Source organism: Microtus oregoni, unplaced genomic scaffold (assembly GCF_018167655.1).
Source record: "Microtus oregoni isolate MIOR12 unplaced genomic scaffold, Mior012 000016F_ref0000370, whole genome shotgun sequence".
NCBI classification, from domain to species: domain Eukaryota; kingdom Metazoa; phylum Chordata; class Mammalia; order Rodentia; family Cricetidae; genus Microtus; species Microtus oregoni.
In genome coordinates, this window is record NW_024543075.1 from 41,503,608 (window position 1) to 41,522,930 (window position 19,323).

The following is a 19,323-nucleotide window of genomic DNA, read 5'->3' on the forward strand; positions in this document are numbered from 1 at the left end:
TTTAGCTCAGGGATGGAACACTGGCCCAGCATTCACAAGGTCCTGGGTTCAATCCCTCAAGTGCAAAGACCAAATTAAAACAACAGCAAAAGTCCAGGGGCTCAGCACTGGGGAGGGTTAGGGAGTTAAATCTCAGCTAGAGGTCAGGCTGGGGTGCACTGTAAGAGCCTGTCTCTAAAAATAAGAATAGAAAGAAGAGGAGGCGACAGGTTTGTTAAACAAAACTCAGACAATGCGGTCATATCCCTTCCTGCCCCGTATGTCATGTTTAATAGATCTGAGAATATACGAGACACATGAGATAGGCCTGCAGGAGTGGGGGGTGGGGAGACTGAAAGTGGGGACGGCTCATTGCTTTCCTCATACAGCGTTTCAGTTTTTAGATAATTCTCATGTATCTCAGGCTGTCTTGGCATCAAAGTCCCCTGTTGCTGAGGATGCCCTTCAACCTCCTAATCCTTCTGCTGCCAGCTCCAAAGCAGAGGAATCCTGTGGTGGTTTGGATAAGAATGACCTCCATCGGCTCATGTCTTTGAATACTCGATTTCCAGTTATTGGCTCTCTTTGGGACAAACTGGAAGGTGTAGCAGTATTGGAGTATATGTGACATGCGTGTGACCTCTGAGATTTCAATACGTTCTGGGCATTCCCAGTGTCTGTCTTTGGCTCAGGTTTGTGTCTCAAGTGTGACCTCTCACCTCCTGCCCCAGCACCATGCCTTCCTGCCTGCTGCCATGTTCCCCACTGTGGTGGCCATGACCTCTAACCCTTTGAAACTGCAAGTCCCAAATCAAGCACTGTCCCTATAAGGTGCCTCAGTTGTGGCATTTGTCACAGAAACAGAAGAGTGACTAAGACATACACATGCACGTGTCAGCACACCTGGGTGTGTACAGTGCTCAGGATCCACCCCAGGACTCCACCCTGCTAGGCATCCACTGTGCCAACTCACCACATTCCCAGCTATACACATGCTCAGCTTCTAATTCATGGGATGATGAGAGAATTCTAGAGGAATGTAATAGAAATCCTAACTCAAAGGGGGACCTGTGGGAGACATTCTGGGGAGGGATTCCTGGAAGGGATACAATGTATCAGATCAGCACTGGGAAGAGGCCCTGCTCTGGGCAGCAACAGAACACCTAATCTGCAGGACACCCCTGGGCAGCTGGAGAGCCCCTGCAGCTTGCTAGTTTCCCTGCTGTGAGTGTGGAAAGTGTCTCTGCAGGGCTCTGCATGGGGCTCCTCCCACGCTGGGTGGGAATCTTGATTGTGAGCAGCTGTCCTGAACTGCAGCTTCCTCCCTGTTCTCATCCTGTAAGCGCTCAAGTCCAGCTCCAGAGGACACTGCAGTTCCCTGTCCCTCACCTTAATTTCCTGCCCTTAGGGCCACACCTGCCACACAAAGCAAAACCCAGCCAGGAGCTCAGGTGCAAGAGCAGCCCAAGAGAAGACTTTCCAGACAGGTCTGGATCTTGTTTGGTCAGTTTGACCTGACCCTCAACAACTGGCTTCAGAAATTCAAACAAAACAAAACAGTTAAGGGTGGGAGAGCTGATTGTCTGCTCTCCAGACAGGCTGTGCTGATCTGAGGGGAGTTCCTTCAGTAGGTGGAGCTGGGTATGCTTATGCGGAAGCATGCTATTGGTCAGTCCTTCTTCTGTAGTTTCTCTTTCTCTTCCTGGGCTCAAACTTTCGTTTCTTCTCCTTGGAGTCGGAAGTACTTTGAAGTTCTGGGTTGGTGCGTTAATTCTCCGTATTTTACCACTTTCAGGTTGGCTGCTGGTTGGCTGAGCAATATTAGGGGCAGAGTTTGGAGGATTTTTCAAGAAAAGCATTGCTTTTGCTTGGGTGAGTTTGTAGGCTAAAAAGGAGGATGAAGAGGGAGGGGCTGTTGGGCTCGAGCTGAAAATGCAGAAGGAGGAGCCTGAGGAAGGAACTGCCGGTGGGGGAGGGGGAGAGGCCTAGTTTAGAGATGGCTTTTAGCCAGGTCCAGCCGCCTCCTGCCATTTCATAATCTATAAATTTGAATTGTACCTTGACGAACACAGTTCCTTTCTCTACAGCTGACTAAGTCAGAGCCTCTTTTATTGAATATGTTTTTGTGTTATAATGTGGTGTTTCCGCAGTCGCTGGGACAGTGGTTCTCAACCTGTGGGTCGCGACCCCTTTGGGGTTCCTTGAGCCTTTCACAAATATAATTCTATGGTTGGGGTCACTCCAACATGAGGAACTGTATTAAAGGGTCACCTCATTAGGAAGGTTGAGAATCTCTGCCCTAGGAACTCTTAGGGCTCCTCTCTGGGGTTAGGGCTGGAGGCTGTGAGCCTGTTAGCTAGTCACTGACTCCCTGTGATAGCCCCAAGCCAGGACATGACCGCTGTTGTTTTCTTCTCCTTCAGCCATTTCCTGAAAACTGAAGCAGTGCTCAGTCCAGGTTGAGATTACAGCTACACAAAAGGCCAGAGGATCAGAAATGAGCCTCATTTATAAAATATTTTTTAAAATGTTTGTGACTTAGCTCAGGGGTAGGCTCTTTTCAAGCCTTGGGTCCAGTTCCATGGGAAGGGGGTCTTCGAAGATGGGCAGACGGAGGAGGAGGAGACTCGCTAGAGTAGCATATCTGAAGATTCTCCCAGAAGTGACCGCTTTCCTGTTGTCTCTTAGAGAGGTGATACATTTTTGTTGCCCAGGCTGGTCTTCAACCCCTCAGTCGGCCCCCATCCCCACCTCCCGTCACTAGAGAGGCAAGTGCACATTACTGCTGCCACCCCCTTTTCTATCTCTAAATAATGGAAATTAGATTCTTGATTGGTTTGGAAAACGTCTAATTATAAAATATCGTGAGAACCATGAGATTAACCAGTTTGATCAGGGATTTCACGGTTTTATCAAAGCTAATCTGGGCACCCAGGAGACATCGACGAACCTTCTTAAGATCCTGTTGGTTTTATTTCATTGCATATTGTGCCGATTGGGCAGATAGCACATGCCATTAATCCCAATACTAGGAAGGCAGAGGCAAGAAAATCTTTGTGAGTTTTAGTCCAGCCTGATCTACATAGATGTTCCAGGGCAGCCAGGACTGCATAGTGAAAATCCTGTCCTCAAATGAATTGGAAAGAGAGAGAGAGAGACAGAGAGAGAGACAGAGAGAGAGAACAACTGAGATGATGATTCCTTACATTTTCCTAGAGTCTTTCTGTTCTTCTTGTTGTATTTCTGTTTTCTGCGTTCTTTTCCCATCGTATAAGTTTTGGCTTAGTTTCTTCATTTTTTTTCTTACTTCCCTGAGGTCAAGAATTAAGTTATTTACTTGAGACTTTATTTGTTTTTTATTTATTTAATGTAATTTTGTCCCAGTGGGCTTCCCTCTTAGACTGTAGTACCCAATGGAATTCCTTGAGATGAATGCTTCTAAACCTCTTTTTGATTTTTTCTTTGCTCATTAGTTTAGAGAATGTTGTATAATTTCCATGTGTCTGTGAGTTTTCCCCAAATCCCTCTTGTAGTGATTTCTAGTTTTATACCACTGAGGTTAAAGAAGATATTTCATTTCGGTCTTCTTACATCAAGAGACCCAGTCTTGTATCCCAGAGGTTCCTTCTAGAGAAGTGTTCGTGTGTGTGTGTGTGTGTGTGTGTGTGCGTGTGTGTGTGTCTGTCAGTGGGGGGAGTGTCCTGTGCGTGGCTGGGTGAGTGCGATCCCTTGCTGAGTTCCTGTCTGCCTTCTCTCTGTTTCATTTCCTTGTGAAACACTTAGACTGAGTATACTCATTTTCTAAACAGTGCCCCTTTGTTCTCTCTGTGACTTCTGTCTTTTGCATGATACTTTGAGATAGGTATATTTATTTATCTTTTTATTCTAAAAAATATTTTCAAAAATGTGATCATATTCTTTCCCCTTCCCAGCTTCATCATAGGAGCCAGACTGCCATAGCTTAACCAGGGCTCTTTTTCCATGAGAAGTGGGCCCTGTTAGGTTGGCACCGGGAGAGACAGCTTCATGGCTCAGCCAGATTCTGTTTTGCTGGAATAGGAGGGCATTCTTACTGGTAATTAGCATTGGTGGGATTTTTTTTTAATATTTATTTATTATGTATACAGTATTCTATCTGTGTGTGTGTCTGCAGACCAGAAGAGGGCACCAGACCTCATTACAGATGGTTGTGAGCCACCATGTGGTTGTTGGGAATTGAACTCAAGAACTTTGGAAGAACAAGCAGTGCTCTTAACCTCTGAGCCATCTCTCCAGCCCCAGCATTGGTGGTTTTGCACTAACTTTAGGAAAGAGCTTCGAGTTCGTTACCTGTTTCAGAATCTGATACCTAGACCTTCATTTGAGAAGTGCCATGTATTCTGTCTCCTAGAGGCTGCTGTAACACCAGACACTGTCCAGCTCTCTGCATACCAGCTACACTGGCAGCTCCAAACTAGAGAAGAAGCCTGAACTTCTGTGGCAGGATGCATTTGTCTTTGTCCCATAATTCCTTGTTAATTGTTAACCTTCATTTAAACTCTTGTGTTTTGAATTTGGGAAACTTGGACAACCCCATTTCTACCATTGTTTATGTTATACTTTGTGCACACCTCTAGTCTTGTCTGTCTTGTCTGTTATTTCTGATTTTAATTACTTGTTATTTTGGTTTTTGTATATGCAGTGCTTGTGACCAAACCTTGAACCTTGTGCATTCTAGGTCAGTACTGTGTATTGGAGCTATTTCCCAGGCCCTTTATTCTCAGAACTCAATATAGGATAACTGTAATTAAATGTTTAGATGCATAACTGTAATTAAATGTTTAGATACATAACTGCAATTAAATGCTTAGATGCTTGTTACTTTTGCTTGTGTGTGTGTGTGTGTGTGTGTGTGTGTTTGTGTGTGTGTTTTAAGGCAGAGGTTTTTTGTTTTTTGTTTTTTTGCTTTTTCGAGACAGGGTTTCTCTGTGGCTTTGGAGCCTGTCCTGGAACTAGCTCTTGTAGACCAGGCTGGCCTCGAACTCACGGAGATCCGCCTGCCTCTGCCTCCGAGTGCTGGGATTAAAGGCGTGCGCCACCACCGCCTGGCTAAGGCAGGGTTTATCTGTATAACACCTGTAGGTGTTCTGGAATTCGCTCTGTAGACCAGGCTGGCCTCAAATTCACAGCTCTGCCTGCCTCTGCCTCCCGAGTGCTGAGGTTAAAGGTGTGTGCCACCAAGACAGGTTTACTTTTGCATATTTATCTCAGTTGTTCATATTGTTTCTCTCTCTTAGCTTCTTTGCCTTATGCTATTGTGGTCATGGCCCATCCTTGATATCTGCATAGTCAGTGTTCATTCTGTTCCTCCCTTTCTTCCTTTCTTTCTTTCTTTCTTTCTTTCTTTCTTTCTTTTTCTCTTTCCTTCCTTCTCTCTCTCTCTCTCTCTATCTCTCTCTTTCTTTTTCCTCTTCTTTTTGTTTTTTTGAGACAAGGTTTCTTTTCTCTGTAGCTTTGAAGTCTGTCCTGAAACTCGCTCTGTAGATCAGGCTGTCCTCAAACTCACAGAGATCCGCCTTCCTCTGCCTCCCAAGTGCTGGAATTAAAGGTGTGTGCCACCACTGCCCAGCATTCCTCCCTTCTTACTTGTCCCTCTTTTCATCTTCTCAATCATGCAGGCTCCTTAGCAGGCGTGACCCAGGATCACAGCAATTATGGCTTCAGAATTCATGATGAATGTCAAGGAGGAGGTGACCTGTCCTATCTGTCTGGACCTCATGGTGGAGCCTGTGAGTGCAGATTGTGGTCACAGCTTCTGCCGAGCCTGCATTACACTGAACTATGAGTCGAGCAAAGACGAAGAGGGTGAGTTCATCTGCCCTGTGTGCCGAGTGAGTTACCTGTTTGGGGATCTGAGGCCTAATCGGCATGTGGCCAACATAGTGGAGAGGCTCAAGGAGTTCAAGTCCAGCTCAGGGGAGGAGCAGAAGGTGAATGTTTGTGCAAAGCATGGAGAGAAACTCCAGCTCTTCTGTGAGAAGGACAAGGTGGCCATCTGCTGGCTTTGTGAGCGATCTCAGGAGCACCGAGGACACCAAACAGCTCTCATTGAAGAGGCAGCCCATGAGTACAAGGTAAGAAATGGGAGGAGATTGTGGGAAATAGAGCAAGAAGCAGAACCTACCATGAAATCTACTTCTTGTACCCATTCAGTTACTTGATCATTGTGGAGTAGAGGCCTGGGGTTTCATTCCATCCTGGTACCTTCTGAGGCCTGAAAGCATAGGTCTATCCCCTGAGCTTTAACCTTAATCTTAAGAGAATCTACCATTTTTTAAATATTTATTTATTTATTTATTATGTATACAATATTCTATCTGTGTGTGTCTGCAGACCAGCAGAGGGCACCAGACCTCATTACAGATGGTTGTGAGCCACCATGTGGTTGCCGGGAATTGAACTCAGGACCTTTGGAAGAGCAGGCAATGCTCTTAACCACTGAGCCATCTCTCCAGCCCGAGATTTTTATGTCCAAGAGAAGCTCTGATTCTTCTTTGGTTGTCACAGTCATTGAGACGAGGGCTGGAGAGATGGCTGAATTCCTTGTTGCTAAGCATGATGACCCGCGTTCTAACCCAGAAACCACATGATTGAAGGCGAGAACTGATTGCTGCAACTTGTTCTCTGATCTCTACATGCCTGGGGTAGCACAAGTGTGGGCATACACATGCACACATACAAAATGAATTAGGCCGGGCGGTGGTGGCGCACACCTATAATCCCAGCACTCGGGAGGCAGAGGCAGGCAGATCTCTGTGAGTTCGAGGCCAGCCTGGTCTACAAGAGCTAGTTCCAGGACAGGCTCCAAAACTACAGAGAAACCCTGCCTTGAAAAACAAACAAACAAAAACACAAAATGAATTAGCTAGTTAAAAAGACTAAATGAAGTAAGTTGTTATACCTCATTTCTTCTTTCCTTGCTATCGGTTTTTTAACATTAGTGTAAAAAAATAAATCAGTTTAACTGGGTTTGGTAGCAGATGCCTGTAATCCCAACATTTCTGAGGCAACTGGAGCAAGGATTCTTTACATAATGAGACCACGTTATTATTAATTTATTTGCTTGCTTGTTTTTCTCTCAGTTGCCCTGGCTGTCCTGGAACTTGTGGCTTTGAACTCAGGGATGCACCTGCCTCTGCCTCCTGAGTGCTGTTATTAAAGGCATTTACCACCCTGCCTGGTTTGATAACACCTTTTTAACAGAGGATAGGAGGATGGGGAATCTTTTTGAGTTGATGGTGACCTTATGACTCTCTTCCAACTCCTAGACTCTAGTTGCCATTCTCTCGGTTTCAACCAACTTGAATTTGCCCGTTTGCCTTCTTTTCTTTTTTAAGATTTTATTTATTTATTATGTATACAGTGTCCTGTCTGCCTGCAGGCCAGAAGAGGGCACCAGATCTCATTACAGATGGTTGTGAGCCACCATATGGTTGCTGGGAATTGAACTCAGGACCTCTGGAAGGGCAGACAGTGCTCTTAACCACTGAGCCATCTCTCCAGCCCTCCTGTTTGCTTTCTTTTTAATGTTTATTATCTATTTGCTCTTAATAGATCTAAAAGTTCTATGTGTAGCCGGTGGTGGTGGTGCACACTTTTAATCCTACCACTCAGGAGACAGAGGCAGGCAGATTGGCAGATCTCTGTGAGTTGGTGGAGAGTCTGGTTTCCAGAGCTAGTTCCAGAATAGCCAGGGTGATACTAAGAAACCCTCTCTCAAAAAACAAAAACAATATCATAAAACATAAAAAGACAAAAATCATATATGTATGTATGAATATATATATATGTTATGTATATAATTTATATCACATTCCTTTAAGGAGACGTAATAGTCTAAGGCCTCCTCTCTTTCCAGAAGAGTTTCTTGGCCTTTGGCTAGGAGCAGCTGTCCTACTAAAGCACACAGATTGACTCTGCTACAATTCCTCTCTCACAGGGGAAGCTCCAGGTGGCTCTGCAAAAGCTGATGTCAGACAAGAAAGAAATAGAGAACTGGAAGGACGACCTTCAAAAGGAGAGAACTTCTTGGGAGGCAAGTGGGGACCCTACCCCCTAAGGGAGTTAGCCTGATGCCTGGGAGGGACCTGGGCAAGAAGCTCCCTGGCTCTTCATTCCCTGGAAGCTGATGGTGACAAGAGGCCTTGATTAGTCCTCTCTGCCTGTTCCCTTGGAGCTGGGGCTGCACAGAGAGTGCATCACAGCTGAGCCTGACTGTGTGAGGAGCTGACACCATGGGGGCCTGGTGAGAATGGTTCTGAGTCCTGGGACTTTCTTCTGTGGTGCTTTCTGGAACTCTCACTGTTGGGAAGATGCTTGGGAATGGGTAGATCATGACAAACAAAACAACAACAACAAAAAAAAAACTTCCACTAGCACATTTTGACAGACTGAATAATTCTTCCATTATCTTTCCATTCTTCTTATCTCTGAAGAATCAAATACAGAAAGATGTAGAAAACGTTCAGACAGAATTTAGAAGACTAAAAGACATCCTGGACTCTGAAGAAAAGAATGAGCTGCAGAAGCTGACGCAAGAGAGGGAAGACATTCTGAGCAACGTGGCAGAGTCTGAAAGTAAGCATGCCCAACAGAGCAAGTTGCTAGGAGACCTCATCTCAGATGTGGAGCATCAGCTGCAGTGCTCAGCCATGGAGATGCTGCAGGTAAGGCTGCGGGAGGTCGGCATCTGAGAGTCAGGACACCTGGAAGCCGTTCCCCTCCCTCTGTGCTGCTGTGATCTCCCTGGGGAGGACAGTAGGGCTCTCTGGGCTCTCCCTGAACTCCTTCCAAACCAGTTTCATAGGCTGGGAAATCATTGCATGCATAAATGACAAGGAGTGGAATCTTTTTTATTTAGTTTATCAAGTACAGCACAGAAGATAAAGTTTGGGGAGAAGCTCTGTTGAAGGCATGGGTATGCATGACACCTGCTCTTTCTGAGCGGAGCTGTGTGTTGTTTAAGTACCACATTAACTCCAGCTAGGCACTGGCAAGCAAGAAACTTGTAGTTATGAGAGGTGTTTATGTTGTCCACCATAGGATGAGTTGAGGCTTCTCCCCTCTTCAGTGGCTGTTCTTCTAGAGTGCCTGGGTTCAGTTCCAGCATCCACATTGTAGTTCAACACCGCTTGGAACTCCAGTGCTTCTTCTGACCTCCACAGGTACCAAGCGTGCTGGTGATGCACAAGCACGTGTGCAGGCAAATGTTCATATGTATAAAATAATAATAAAAGACAAGAAATAGTGAACTGGAAGTATTTTTAAAAAGTATTTGAGCTACTTGAGCCACTGAACATTGTAGTTTTTTGTTTTATTTTGCTATTTAAAGAAATGTAAATTTTTTATTTTATTTTAGTATCACATTTATTTAGATCATTTTTACTCCTTAAAAATATTTTATGTACCAGGTGGTGGTGGTGTCCACCTTTAATCCCAGAACTCAGGAGGCAGAGACAGGTGGGTTTGAGTCTGTGAGTTTGAGGCCAGCCTGGTCTACAGAGCAAGTTCCAGGATAGCCAGGACTATAGAGAGAAACCCTATTTCAAAACACGTGTGTGTATGTCTCTGTGTGTGTGTCTGTGTGTGTTATGTATCAGAAAACAACTATGGAAAGACTACTTTACGTCACTTCCAGGGACTGAACCACATGCTTATATGGCCAATGCCTTTCCCTGCTGAGCCGTCTTGCAGCCCAGAGTTAGCATTTTGCAGCATTTGTCGGAGATGTCTCCATGGGAATGTGTTTCTTCCATCTAAGTTATAAAATTTATAGGCCATATTGGTTGTAGGAAGTCCTCACCATCTTTTCAATTTCTTACTTTCCTATTGTGTTCATTTTAATTTTAAAAACGTACATATTACAGGGTGTTTTGCAATATGCTTACATTATGAAATACTATATGGAGCTAATTCACAAATGCATGGCCCCACATCATACTGCTTTCTTTGTGTGATGGCAGCTCAAAGTCTTTTTGTAACTTGAAGAGTATGTTATTTACTACCCCCTCTCACTGTACTGTACAAGACTAGGAATTTATCTTTTGAGCAATATCAACCCACTTTTTTCTGCACAACTACTGTCGGCACTCACTCTAGTCTCCTATGAGATCTTCTACGTAGTCACGTGATATCATGCGGCATTTATTTGGTTGAACCTGGCTTGTTTCATGTGACACAAACTCTGTTGGTTCATCCGTGTTACCGCAAATGATTGCGCTTCCTCTTTTATAAAGCTGTCTCGTATTCCACTGTGTACGTGGACCACCTTGCTTTTGTCCATTCATCTGTTGATCCATGCTGAGGTTGAGTGCCTATGTCAGCTATTGGTTTACGACTTCAGGAGACAGGTGTGTGCAGCTTGCTCTAGGCCGGCTTGTTTGAATTCCAGATATGCTGCCACACATCTGTATGCTTAGCTCTTTGGGTCCATGAAATCTGACACCCTCTGACCTCTGACCTCCTTTGGCCCCAGGCACCAGGCAGAGCCACAGAACAAGATCCTGTTTTGTTATTCAAAATACACACCCACACATGGGAAAATATAGATTTTTTTTTTTTTTAAACGGGGTCTCTCTATTGTAGTCCTAGCTCCTGGCTGTCTTGGAATTTGCTTGCGTGGACCAGATTGGCCTTGAATTCCTGACCTGCCACCACCTGGTTGGGATTAAAGGTGTGCTCCACCACCTGGCAAATCATTTTTTTAAAATAGAGATTTTTTTTTTTGAAACAGGGCTTCTCTGTATACCTTTGGAGCCTGTCCTGGAACTCGCTCTGTAGACCAGGCTGGCTTCAATCTCACAGAGATACATCTACCTCTGCCTCCTGAGTGCTGGGATTAAAGCTGTGTGCCGCCACAAACCAGCTAAATGTATTTTTTATTTATTTTATGTGCATGAGTGCTTTGCCTGCCTGTATGCATGGGTACCATGTGTGTGCCTGGTGCCTCTGGAGGCCAGAAGAAGTCATTGGATCCCCTAGAACTGGAGTGACAGATGGCAATGAACCACTATAAAGAAGAGCAACAAGTGCTCTTAACCATTGAACCATCTCTCCAGCCTATGTATGAGATTTTAAAAAAAAAAAACTTAAGGTGGAAAAATTATCTTTAAGGGGAACATTGGGACACTGTCAGGTTCCACAGATTTTAGAAGTCATTGAAGCTATGAAAGGCTATAATTAAAGAATAAAAAAGTGAGGCCAGAGAGATAGCTCTTGCAGAAGACCTAGGTTCCATCCCAGAACCCACATAGTGACTCACTACCATCTCCAGTTCCAGGAGATATGACACCCTCTGACCTCCATGGGCACCAGGCAGGCATACAATGTGGTGCACAAACACACATGCAGACAAAACACATATAAAGTATAAAAGAAATTTAAAAAAGAAATTTAAAAAGAAGTTAAAAGAGGAGAGATAATAATGAGAGGAAGAAATGGAGGACTAAGAAGAGAAGCCCATGAGATGTGGGGGGAAAGTCTGACAAAGGAAGTGATGGAGTAGACCGTAGAGACACAACCATCTAAAGCCTAGCAGAGCAAGTCACAGACAACAGCCAAACCATGGTGTGGCGTGTCAAAGAGTGGGGTAGATAAAGAAAGAAAACAAGAAACAAGAACATTACCCTAGTTAATTTCTGACACAGTTGTGTTGAATTCAAAGATGACCTTCTCAGATCCCTTTGGCTGTAGGCGGTTCTCCTTGGTGCTGTGTCTGAGCAGTGAGTGGCTTACATAGATCTTGGGTGCCACCATGTTTCCATGTTCTGGTGTGAGCAAGGACAGGCTCTAAGTCCTTTCCAAGTGCTTCCTTCAGACCCCTGTGCTCCTGCGGGTCCAGATAGTGTTGAGTGCTTTGTCACATCCCAGCATGCTGTGCACTCTGGGAGACCATTGGTGGAGAAGATGCCTGCCACCCACAGTGATCTCTGCCGCCTTAATCAGCTCATTTACAGACTGTCACTTGCAGGAAATGGCTCCTCGTATGTTATCATGACTGTTGTCTCTCACAGAGTCTCGGTTGCGAGGATGCTCACCCGCCGTCTTAATGAGAAGTCTTAACTCCTGTTTTCTCTGTTCCTGTCTAGGGAGTGGATGACATCATAAAATGGTATGTATGGCTGCCAGTGGCAGTCTTTCCGTGTGGCAAGAATGGCTTAGTTTTCAAGTAGAACATAATTCTCCCAGGTTGGGGCAATTTAGATTTAGTATTGGATTTCTGATCAAAAAACAGGGACGGAGTGTGTTGCCTCTGTTGAGAATAGATTAGAGCCTATGGTAGAGAAAGGGGTTGTGAGGAACTATTTGGCTCAGTAATGGGATTAGCGATAAAGACTGGGGTACTCTTAGCTCCATTGTAATGTCAGCACTTTACCCGTGTGCTTGCATGTGGCCCTGGATCTGGATTTAACAGGTGCTTGGTTTATGGTAGATGGGATGTGGCAGATGTCTGCAAAGTACACAGAATTGTCCATTGGCAGAATTCCTATATGTTCACATTATTTTCTCCTGAGACTAGAAGACTTCCAGTCTTGGGGCTGGAGAGATGACTCAGAGGTTAAGAGCACTGACTGCTCTTCCAGAGGACCTGGGTTCAATTCCCAGCACGCACATGGCAGCTCAAAACTATCTGAAAATCCAGTTCCAGGAGATTTGACACCTTCACACCAATGCACATAAAATAAAAAGTTAAATAAATCATAAAAAATAAAAATAAGTAAAAAAAAAAAGAAATCCAGTCTTTCTGGATGTACTTAGATTTGCAACAATAATCTTGAATCTCTGCACATACCACTTTGATACAGGTGTGAGCGACTGGTCCATTTCCATCCCATACTGTACAGGAGATGACAAGCTTGCGTCTAGATAGCACACCCACATAACCACAGCGAGGATTTTCCTAAGACACTGGGATCATATTAGTATTAGTTTGATATCCTTGTCTTTTCCAACTGTTTGTAATCTTTATAATAGAGCCTGAAAAATTAGGTATTACTTGCAATTTTCTATATTGGCTAAAGGTTTTGAAGCCATCTGACTTTCCCAGATGTATTTCCCATACTTGATTTGTGTTGAGCTCCAAGGTGTGTGTTCTGTACTCTACTATTTGATTTTTCCCCAAGAATCCACATTCATGAAAATATGTTTCCACACAGTTTTCCCCCAACTACCTTAGCTTTGGTTTGTTTTAAAATTTATTATTTTATCAAGGAGGCAGAGTGGGAGAAAATAAGTTGTTTCATTTTAGAAGGCAAGAACCATGATTCCGAGAACATAAGGCCTTCCAACACTGCAATTACTGAAAGTAAATTGGAAGGACACAATTGTGCTTTTCACATCCCCAGATGGCAGGCTACCCTCCTCAGCATTTTTGAGAGCTCAAGTGCATCTGTGGTTTGAAATGAGAGGAAGTAGTGGTGGCTGGGGGTATTCATTGTTTTTAATTCCTAGGAGTCAGGCCTTTTCACTGACGAAGCCCAAAGCCATCCCCAAGAAACGAAGAAGAGTGTTCCGAGCCCCTGATCTACAAGGCATGCTGCAAGTGCTTCAAGGTGAGGAGAGCTACGTTACATGACGGGGCTTTGGGATTCTAGTGGCTTCTAGATAGGGACAAGGAAGAATACATACCACATACTGATGATTGGACCTTCTCTGATGGGACATGAACTTTCGTCTTTGACCCTGTTCTGGTTTTCAACTCTTGCCCAATCTGCAGAAGTGGACTTTAGATTACCTTTGCTTGCATTTAAGATTGTGAATTTTTGTCCTTTCAGAGCTCACAGAGGCCCAGCGCTACTGGGGTAAGGAGAAAACACAGCACTGTAAGCCAACCCCTCTTCCTGCAGAGCCTATGTTTCTGTTAGACCTCATGTTGCTTCTCCCAGGCTATGTAATATGCTTCTGCAATCTGCCTCTCCAGTGATTTCTACACAAGGTTCCTTCCGGGCCTGCACACTTTCTTCTTAGACTTCTTTTGTTTTTGTTTGTTTTCCAAGACAGGATTTCTCTATGTAACAGCCCTAACTGTCCTGGAACTAGCTCTGGTAGACCAGGCTGGCCTCTAATTCACAGAGATCCTCCTGCCTCTGCCTCCCGCTGGGTAAGGTGTGCACCCCCACCACCTGCCTTAAACTTCTGTTCCTAACATCATAGTATTTCCTGACCCCATGACACTCACTCCTGTCATTTTTGTGCAGTTCAAGTGACGCTGGTTGAGAACAACAATCCAAACACCGTTATTTCTGCAGACAAAAGACAAATAAGATATGAAGAACAAACAAGAAATTTTGCATCTGGGTGTGAGAACTCTCATGATGGTGCCCTGGGCTACCCATCTATCCAATCAGGAAAGCATTATTGGGAAGTAGATGTGTCTGGAAAAGGTGCCTGGGTTCTGGGATTAAGTGATGGAAGCTACCTCTTCAATCCGATATTTCATTCAAATGCTGAAAGCCGCCTAAATCCCTTATTTCGTTTGGGTATTAACAATAATTCACATTATCAACCTAAATATGGCTTCTGGGTTATAGGGCTGTGGAACAAGTGCGTGTATAATGCTTTTGAGGAGTGTGCCTTCACAGGCAAGCCCAGTGTCTTGACCCTCTCGCTGATGGTTCCTCCCTGTCGAGTGGGCGTTTTCCTTGACCATGCAGCCGGCACTCTCTCGTTTTACAATATTTCCCACCATGGGACTCTCATCTACAGATTCTGTGCAAATTCCTTTCCTGATAATGTTTTTCCATATTTTAATCCTAGGGGATGTTCAGTGCCCATGACAGTATGCTGGTCAGACTCATAAAACTTCATCTGTTTCTGTGGAGGGCCTTTGGCTCTGGTGTGTATCTTATTTGCCTGACCTCATGGGCACAATTTTACCCATAAATATATATGGAGATAATTTGCTGTCTCTAGCCTTCCTGTGTGAACATCTTTCACTGGTAAATGAAATATATTCATTTCTTTGGGCCATATTCTCTGTTCCTTGGTATTTTAGGTAAGAATAGTAAATCATTCACCATATATTCAAGGACAAATATTTGAGTTTTCTCTATGGAAGATAACACTGCTGTCAAATTCTTCTTTTATTCTCCATGCCAGAGATGGAACCCAAGGCCTCATGCGTATTGAGAAGGGGCTCCATGACTAATGCTCTTGCCTCAGTTCCCCTCATGTCTCCATCCCTCATTCTACTCCTCAGTGAAAGGAAAAGAAAGGAAGTTCTTCAACAACTTGTCTACTAGTTTTAAGAATTATACGTAGGAGTCCATGGTTAAGAAATGTACCCTTAGCAAGTAGGCCATTTTTACCATGATTCTTCTTCATCAAGGAACTAAGGAGAAAACATCACAGATGATATGCACTGAAAGTCGCCCGTGCGTGCGCTCCCCTAGGCAACATGTCTACCCAAAGTGGAATGATACAGAGAAAATTAATATGGCCCCTGCTGAGGGATGATACACACATTCATGAAGTGTTCCTTTTTTGTTTTGTTTTTTGTTTTTTTGTGACAAGGTTTGTCTGTGTAGTTCTGGCTGTCTTCATTTTGTAGATCAGGCTGGCCTTGAACTCACAGAGGTCTGCCTGCTTCTGCCTCTCAAGTGCTGGGATTAAAGGTAGTACCACCACCACCTAGCACCTGGCACATGTTCTATATTTTTGAAGAATATTAGTGTCCTAAAACATCTTAGAGAGAGAGACAGACACACACACAGGCACGTGCATGCACAGCCACACACTAGAGGGAAAGAGAGACAGACAGATTGAGAGAGAGTAGACAATGTGGCCAGAGTTCCTGAGTTCAAGTCCTGGTTCTAACATGCCAGAGGTCCTGGTGTGAATAGCACACATAACAGATATGCTTATTCTGTTATAATTTTGCTGTAAATAGAGTGCAGGTGCCTCAAGCCAATGTAAGGAAATGAGTATGAAGCTGTCGATACAGCTCAGTGGGTAATAGCCCTTGTCACCAAGCTGAGACACCTGAGTTGCATCCCCTGAACCCATATTCATACAATATTCCCTCTGAATTCACATGCACTGTGGCATACAGAGACCTAGACACATACATCAACATAAAATAAGCAAATGCAATTTTTTAATCAACTGAAGTTTCTCAGTTTGTTCTGTCAATTCCCATGAGCCGTACACTGTGTTTTAGTGTCCCATGAAGCCATGGGCAGGTGGGGAACAAAGACCAGCTTTCTACCAGTCTTATTTCTAGTCCCTAGATAAGTCCCTTGATCACGTGACTCCAGGGTTCTCAAGGGTGTCCATGCGTGTGTATGCATCTTCTTTCTCACTCTTGAGGGTGATTTGGTACCTTATTGAGGGCTGAACTCTGTGGCATTCTGATCTTTCAGTGCATTGTAAACATAGACAATAGAGTATTACTAGAGACTTGCCTTGTTTCAGCAGTCCAGTATAGTGTCTTATTCCACTGGGGAGGGGTGTCTGGGGAGGGGTGACTAAAATAAATGATTATTAAGATTCTGTACCAGATCTTCCATGGTAGCTCATTTGTGCTATCCCTGTATCTGGGAGGTTGTGGCAGGAAAATTGCTGTGTATTTTAAGTCTCGCATACAGAGCGAGACTCCATCAAAAACAAAACTAAAGTGTATATATTGGCTTACTTCAAAACCATTGCTCCACTTTGTTTTAAGAAATGAAATAACTAGATTGCAAAATCCTAGATTGTTTTGTTCTCATAATTTGTAAATGTTTCTGTTTGCTAAAATTAAAATTCTTAACTTCAGAGCTTTCTGACCTTTTTTATGTTTCTTCAGTAATTGTGTTTCATGGGAATTCCTTTCCTCTGTTTGAAATAAATGTCAGTGTGTATTACGTGCAGTTGGAATCTGACACATTTGTGCCACTTCTCAGACCCGTGTGGCCAGGGCTGTGCTTGCCTGGTCACCTTCAGCCTTTTCCCTGAGGTTAGAGGTTAATGGTAGACCTAAGGGCACCAAGTCTGTTTATACTTTTTAAGTTTTTAAATAACTTTTTAAGATTTTATTATTTTAGGTGTATGCATATTTATCCTGCATGTATGTCTGTGCACCACGTTCATGCCTGGTCCTGTGAAGGTGCTGAGCGGCCATGCGAGCGCCGAGAATAAACCCAGGTTCTGTGTAAACACACGTGCTCTTAGCCACTGAGCCAACTCCCCAGCCCCAAATCTGCTTCCTTTACAGAGACAGGAGGAACACTGTCTGCAGAAAAGCCCACACAGGGCTACATGGTTGTCTGTGTATTTTAACATTTAATCTGGGTGTCTGTCAGTGGTTACCATTCAGTGTCTGGGTCTCCTTGTTCCCTAATGATGCAGAATAAAACTGAAGCGCAGTGGGAGGAAGCAATGCTAGAGCGATATCCACTGTTGCTTTTCTTGTGTCTTAACTTAGCAATGAGGAAAGTTCCTACCAAAGGGGGAAGAAAGATTTTTGTTGGTAAGGAATTCTTCAACATGACACTATTATTTGATTTCTCCAATACTGTGACTTTCCGTTTATTTACCCCAACCAGAATTTGGTGTATTAACAAGATAAAAGGACAGATTAAATTTTTAGATGCAAATGAATTATAATAATTTAGAATGACATTATAGATCAACCTTTTTGAAAAAATAGAACTACTCCACATGAGGTTACACATATTGGATCAAATTGTCAAGGAAGAAAAATTAGCATTTTAAGACAATGGATTGTTTAAAATACTCCAAATATCACATAGAATATTTTATGGAGTACAAATGACTATAGGCACAGGGCAGCTGATAGCAGTCATGTCTTGTTAAAAGCTTGACTCAAGCGTAGGAGGTTTTTTTTTTTTTTTTTTGGTCTGTGAGTATGTCAGCATCCCTTATCTAGTACCTATATAAAGGCTATACTTTGTTCTTGATTATTTTTTTCTTTATATATAATACTATCATATGTCACATATTGTTCTGTTTGAAGGTTGCTCTATAATAGCCAGACTTTACTTCTGAATAAATGAGAGTATTAAGGGCATACCAAGCAAAAGTTCAAGTACAAAACAGTCCACCTGTACCTAGTGTTTCTGGTACTCCAGGCAATGTCGTGCCATGGGATAAAGAGAGTAACCTCTGTTGGAAATGGCTTACCCTCTCAGTGTTCTCAAGGACTCAGACGTCTTTAACACCCTTCTCCTTTCCTGTCGAAGTATCATGGCATTGGTGTGTCTCTGAGGACATGGGATAAACATGCTTACGTCTCAGTGTTCCCCACTTCTCTTTCAATAAGCACAGACATCGTGTGCCAGTGTACTAATTTATATTGCAGTTATGAATGCTATCTCATATACAGACAGCAGAAATAAAACAGGTTTGCCTCGCAATGATAGTAACAATGATATGATCCGGGATTTCTTTTTTAATGGCAGGGCCCAGTCTGAATGAAATGAACAGGGCAACCGGACAGCATGCATGCATGAACTCATTGCTCTCCGCTTTACAATTACAGATGTAGTGTCCAGTCACCTCAAAACTCTGTAGTATGGGCCACCAGCTCACAAATAATGACACAGAGACTTACTACAGCCTGGCCTTAGCTTAGGCTCATTCCCAACTAGCTCTTTTTTAATTTTATTGCTAGTTATATTTACTATTTATTGGGAACCAACTAGTGCTTATAACTTAACCTGTTCCTATTTGATGTTCTGCCACGTGACTTTTACCTCTCCCTTCTGTACATCCAGCCTGCTCTAAATCTCGCAGGCATCCCCTGCATGCCTAGATTCTGCTCTAAATCCCGCAGGCATCTCCTGCACGCCTAGATTCTGCTCTAAATCCCGCAGGCATCTCCTGCATGCCTAGATTCATCTCCTCTTCCTCTCTCCCTGGAAATTCCGCCTACTCTCTCCTGCCTAGCTATTGACCATTCAGCTCTCTATTAAACCAATCAGGTACCTTAGACAGGTGAGACAAAACGTACACACATCTTCATGCAGGATAAGCAAACGCTCCCTAACCTACCTTTGACTTTCCTACAATGAGGGGCTGGAACCTCCCTGGACTCCAGCCCTTTCTCCCTTAGGCTTTCTTTCCTCAGGGTGATTTGTTACAGCAACAGGAATTAAACTAAGACTTAAAAGATGTAAAACGATTATTTAGAAATAACACACTATCCAAATGGAAGTTGAGACAATAATGTCATTCACAGTACCAACAAAATAAACACTGAAGTCCTGACCTGCCGGACTCTCCCTGGGCCTGAGAGGGATGGTGACTGTCTAGACACAGACCTCCCCCCGGCCACCAGAAAAAACACACACACTGAGTTGGGAGGAT

At 43.7% G+C, this 19,323-nt stretch overlaps 1 protein-coding gene and 1 non-coding gene across 3 annotated transcripts; both read left to right on the forward strand.

Annotated features, from left to right (window-relative positions):
* Positions 1 to 1,706: 1,706 nt before the first annotated feature.
* LOC121457301 (tripartite motif-containing protein 30A-like) lies at positions 1,707 to 15,610 on the forward strand. 2 transcript variants are annotated; one of them, XM_041665939.1, is made up of 8 exons: positions 1,707 to 1,741; positions 5,637 to 6,092; positions 7,958 to 8,053; positions 8,454 to 8,684; positions 12,105 to 12,127; positions 13,468 to 13,568; positions 13,791 to 13,817; positions 14,214 to 15,610. In XM_041665939.1, exons 2-8 carry the CDS (start codon positions 5,673 to 5,675, stop codon positions 14,813 to 14,815), a joined length of 1,500 nt encoding a protein of 499 aa, XP_041521873.1. In that variant the 5' UTR covers positions 1,707 to 1,741; positions 5,637 to 5,672; the 3' UTR covers positions 14,816 to 15,610. The 2 variants fall into 2 exon arrangements, with proteins under 2 accessions (XP_041521873.1, XP_041521872.1); XM_041665938.1 differs by having other exon boundaries at positions 1,714 to 1,851.
* LOC121458174 lies at positions 15,396 to 15,502 on the forward strand. Its single transcript, XR_005975814.1, has one exon. It is a non-coding gene; the product is annotated as a U6 spliceosomal RNA (small nuclear RNA).
* Positions 15,611 to 19,323: the final 3,713 nt, after the last annotated feature.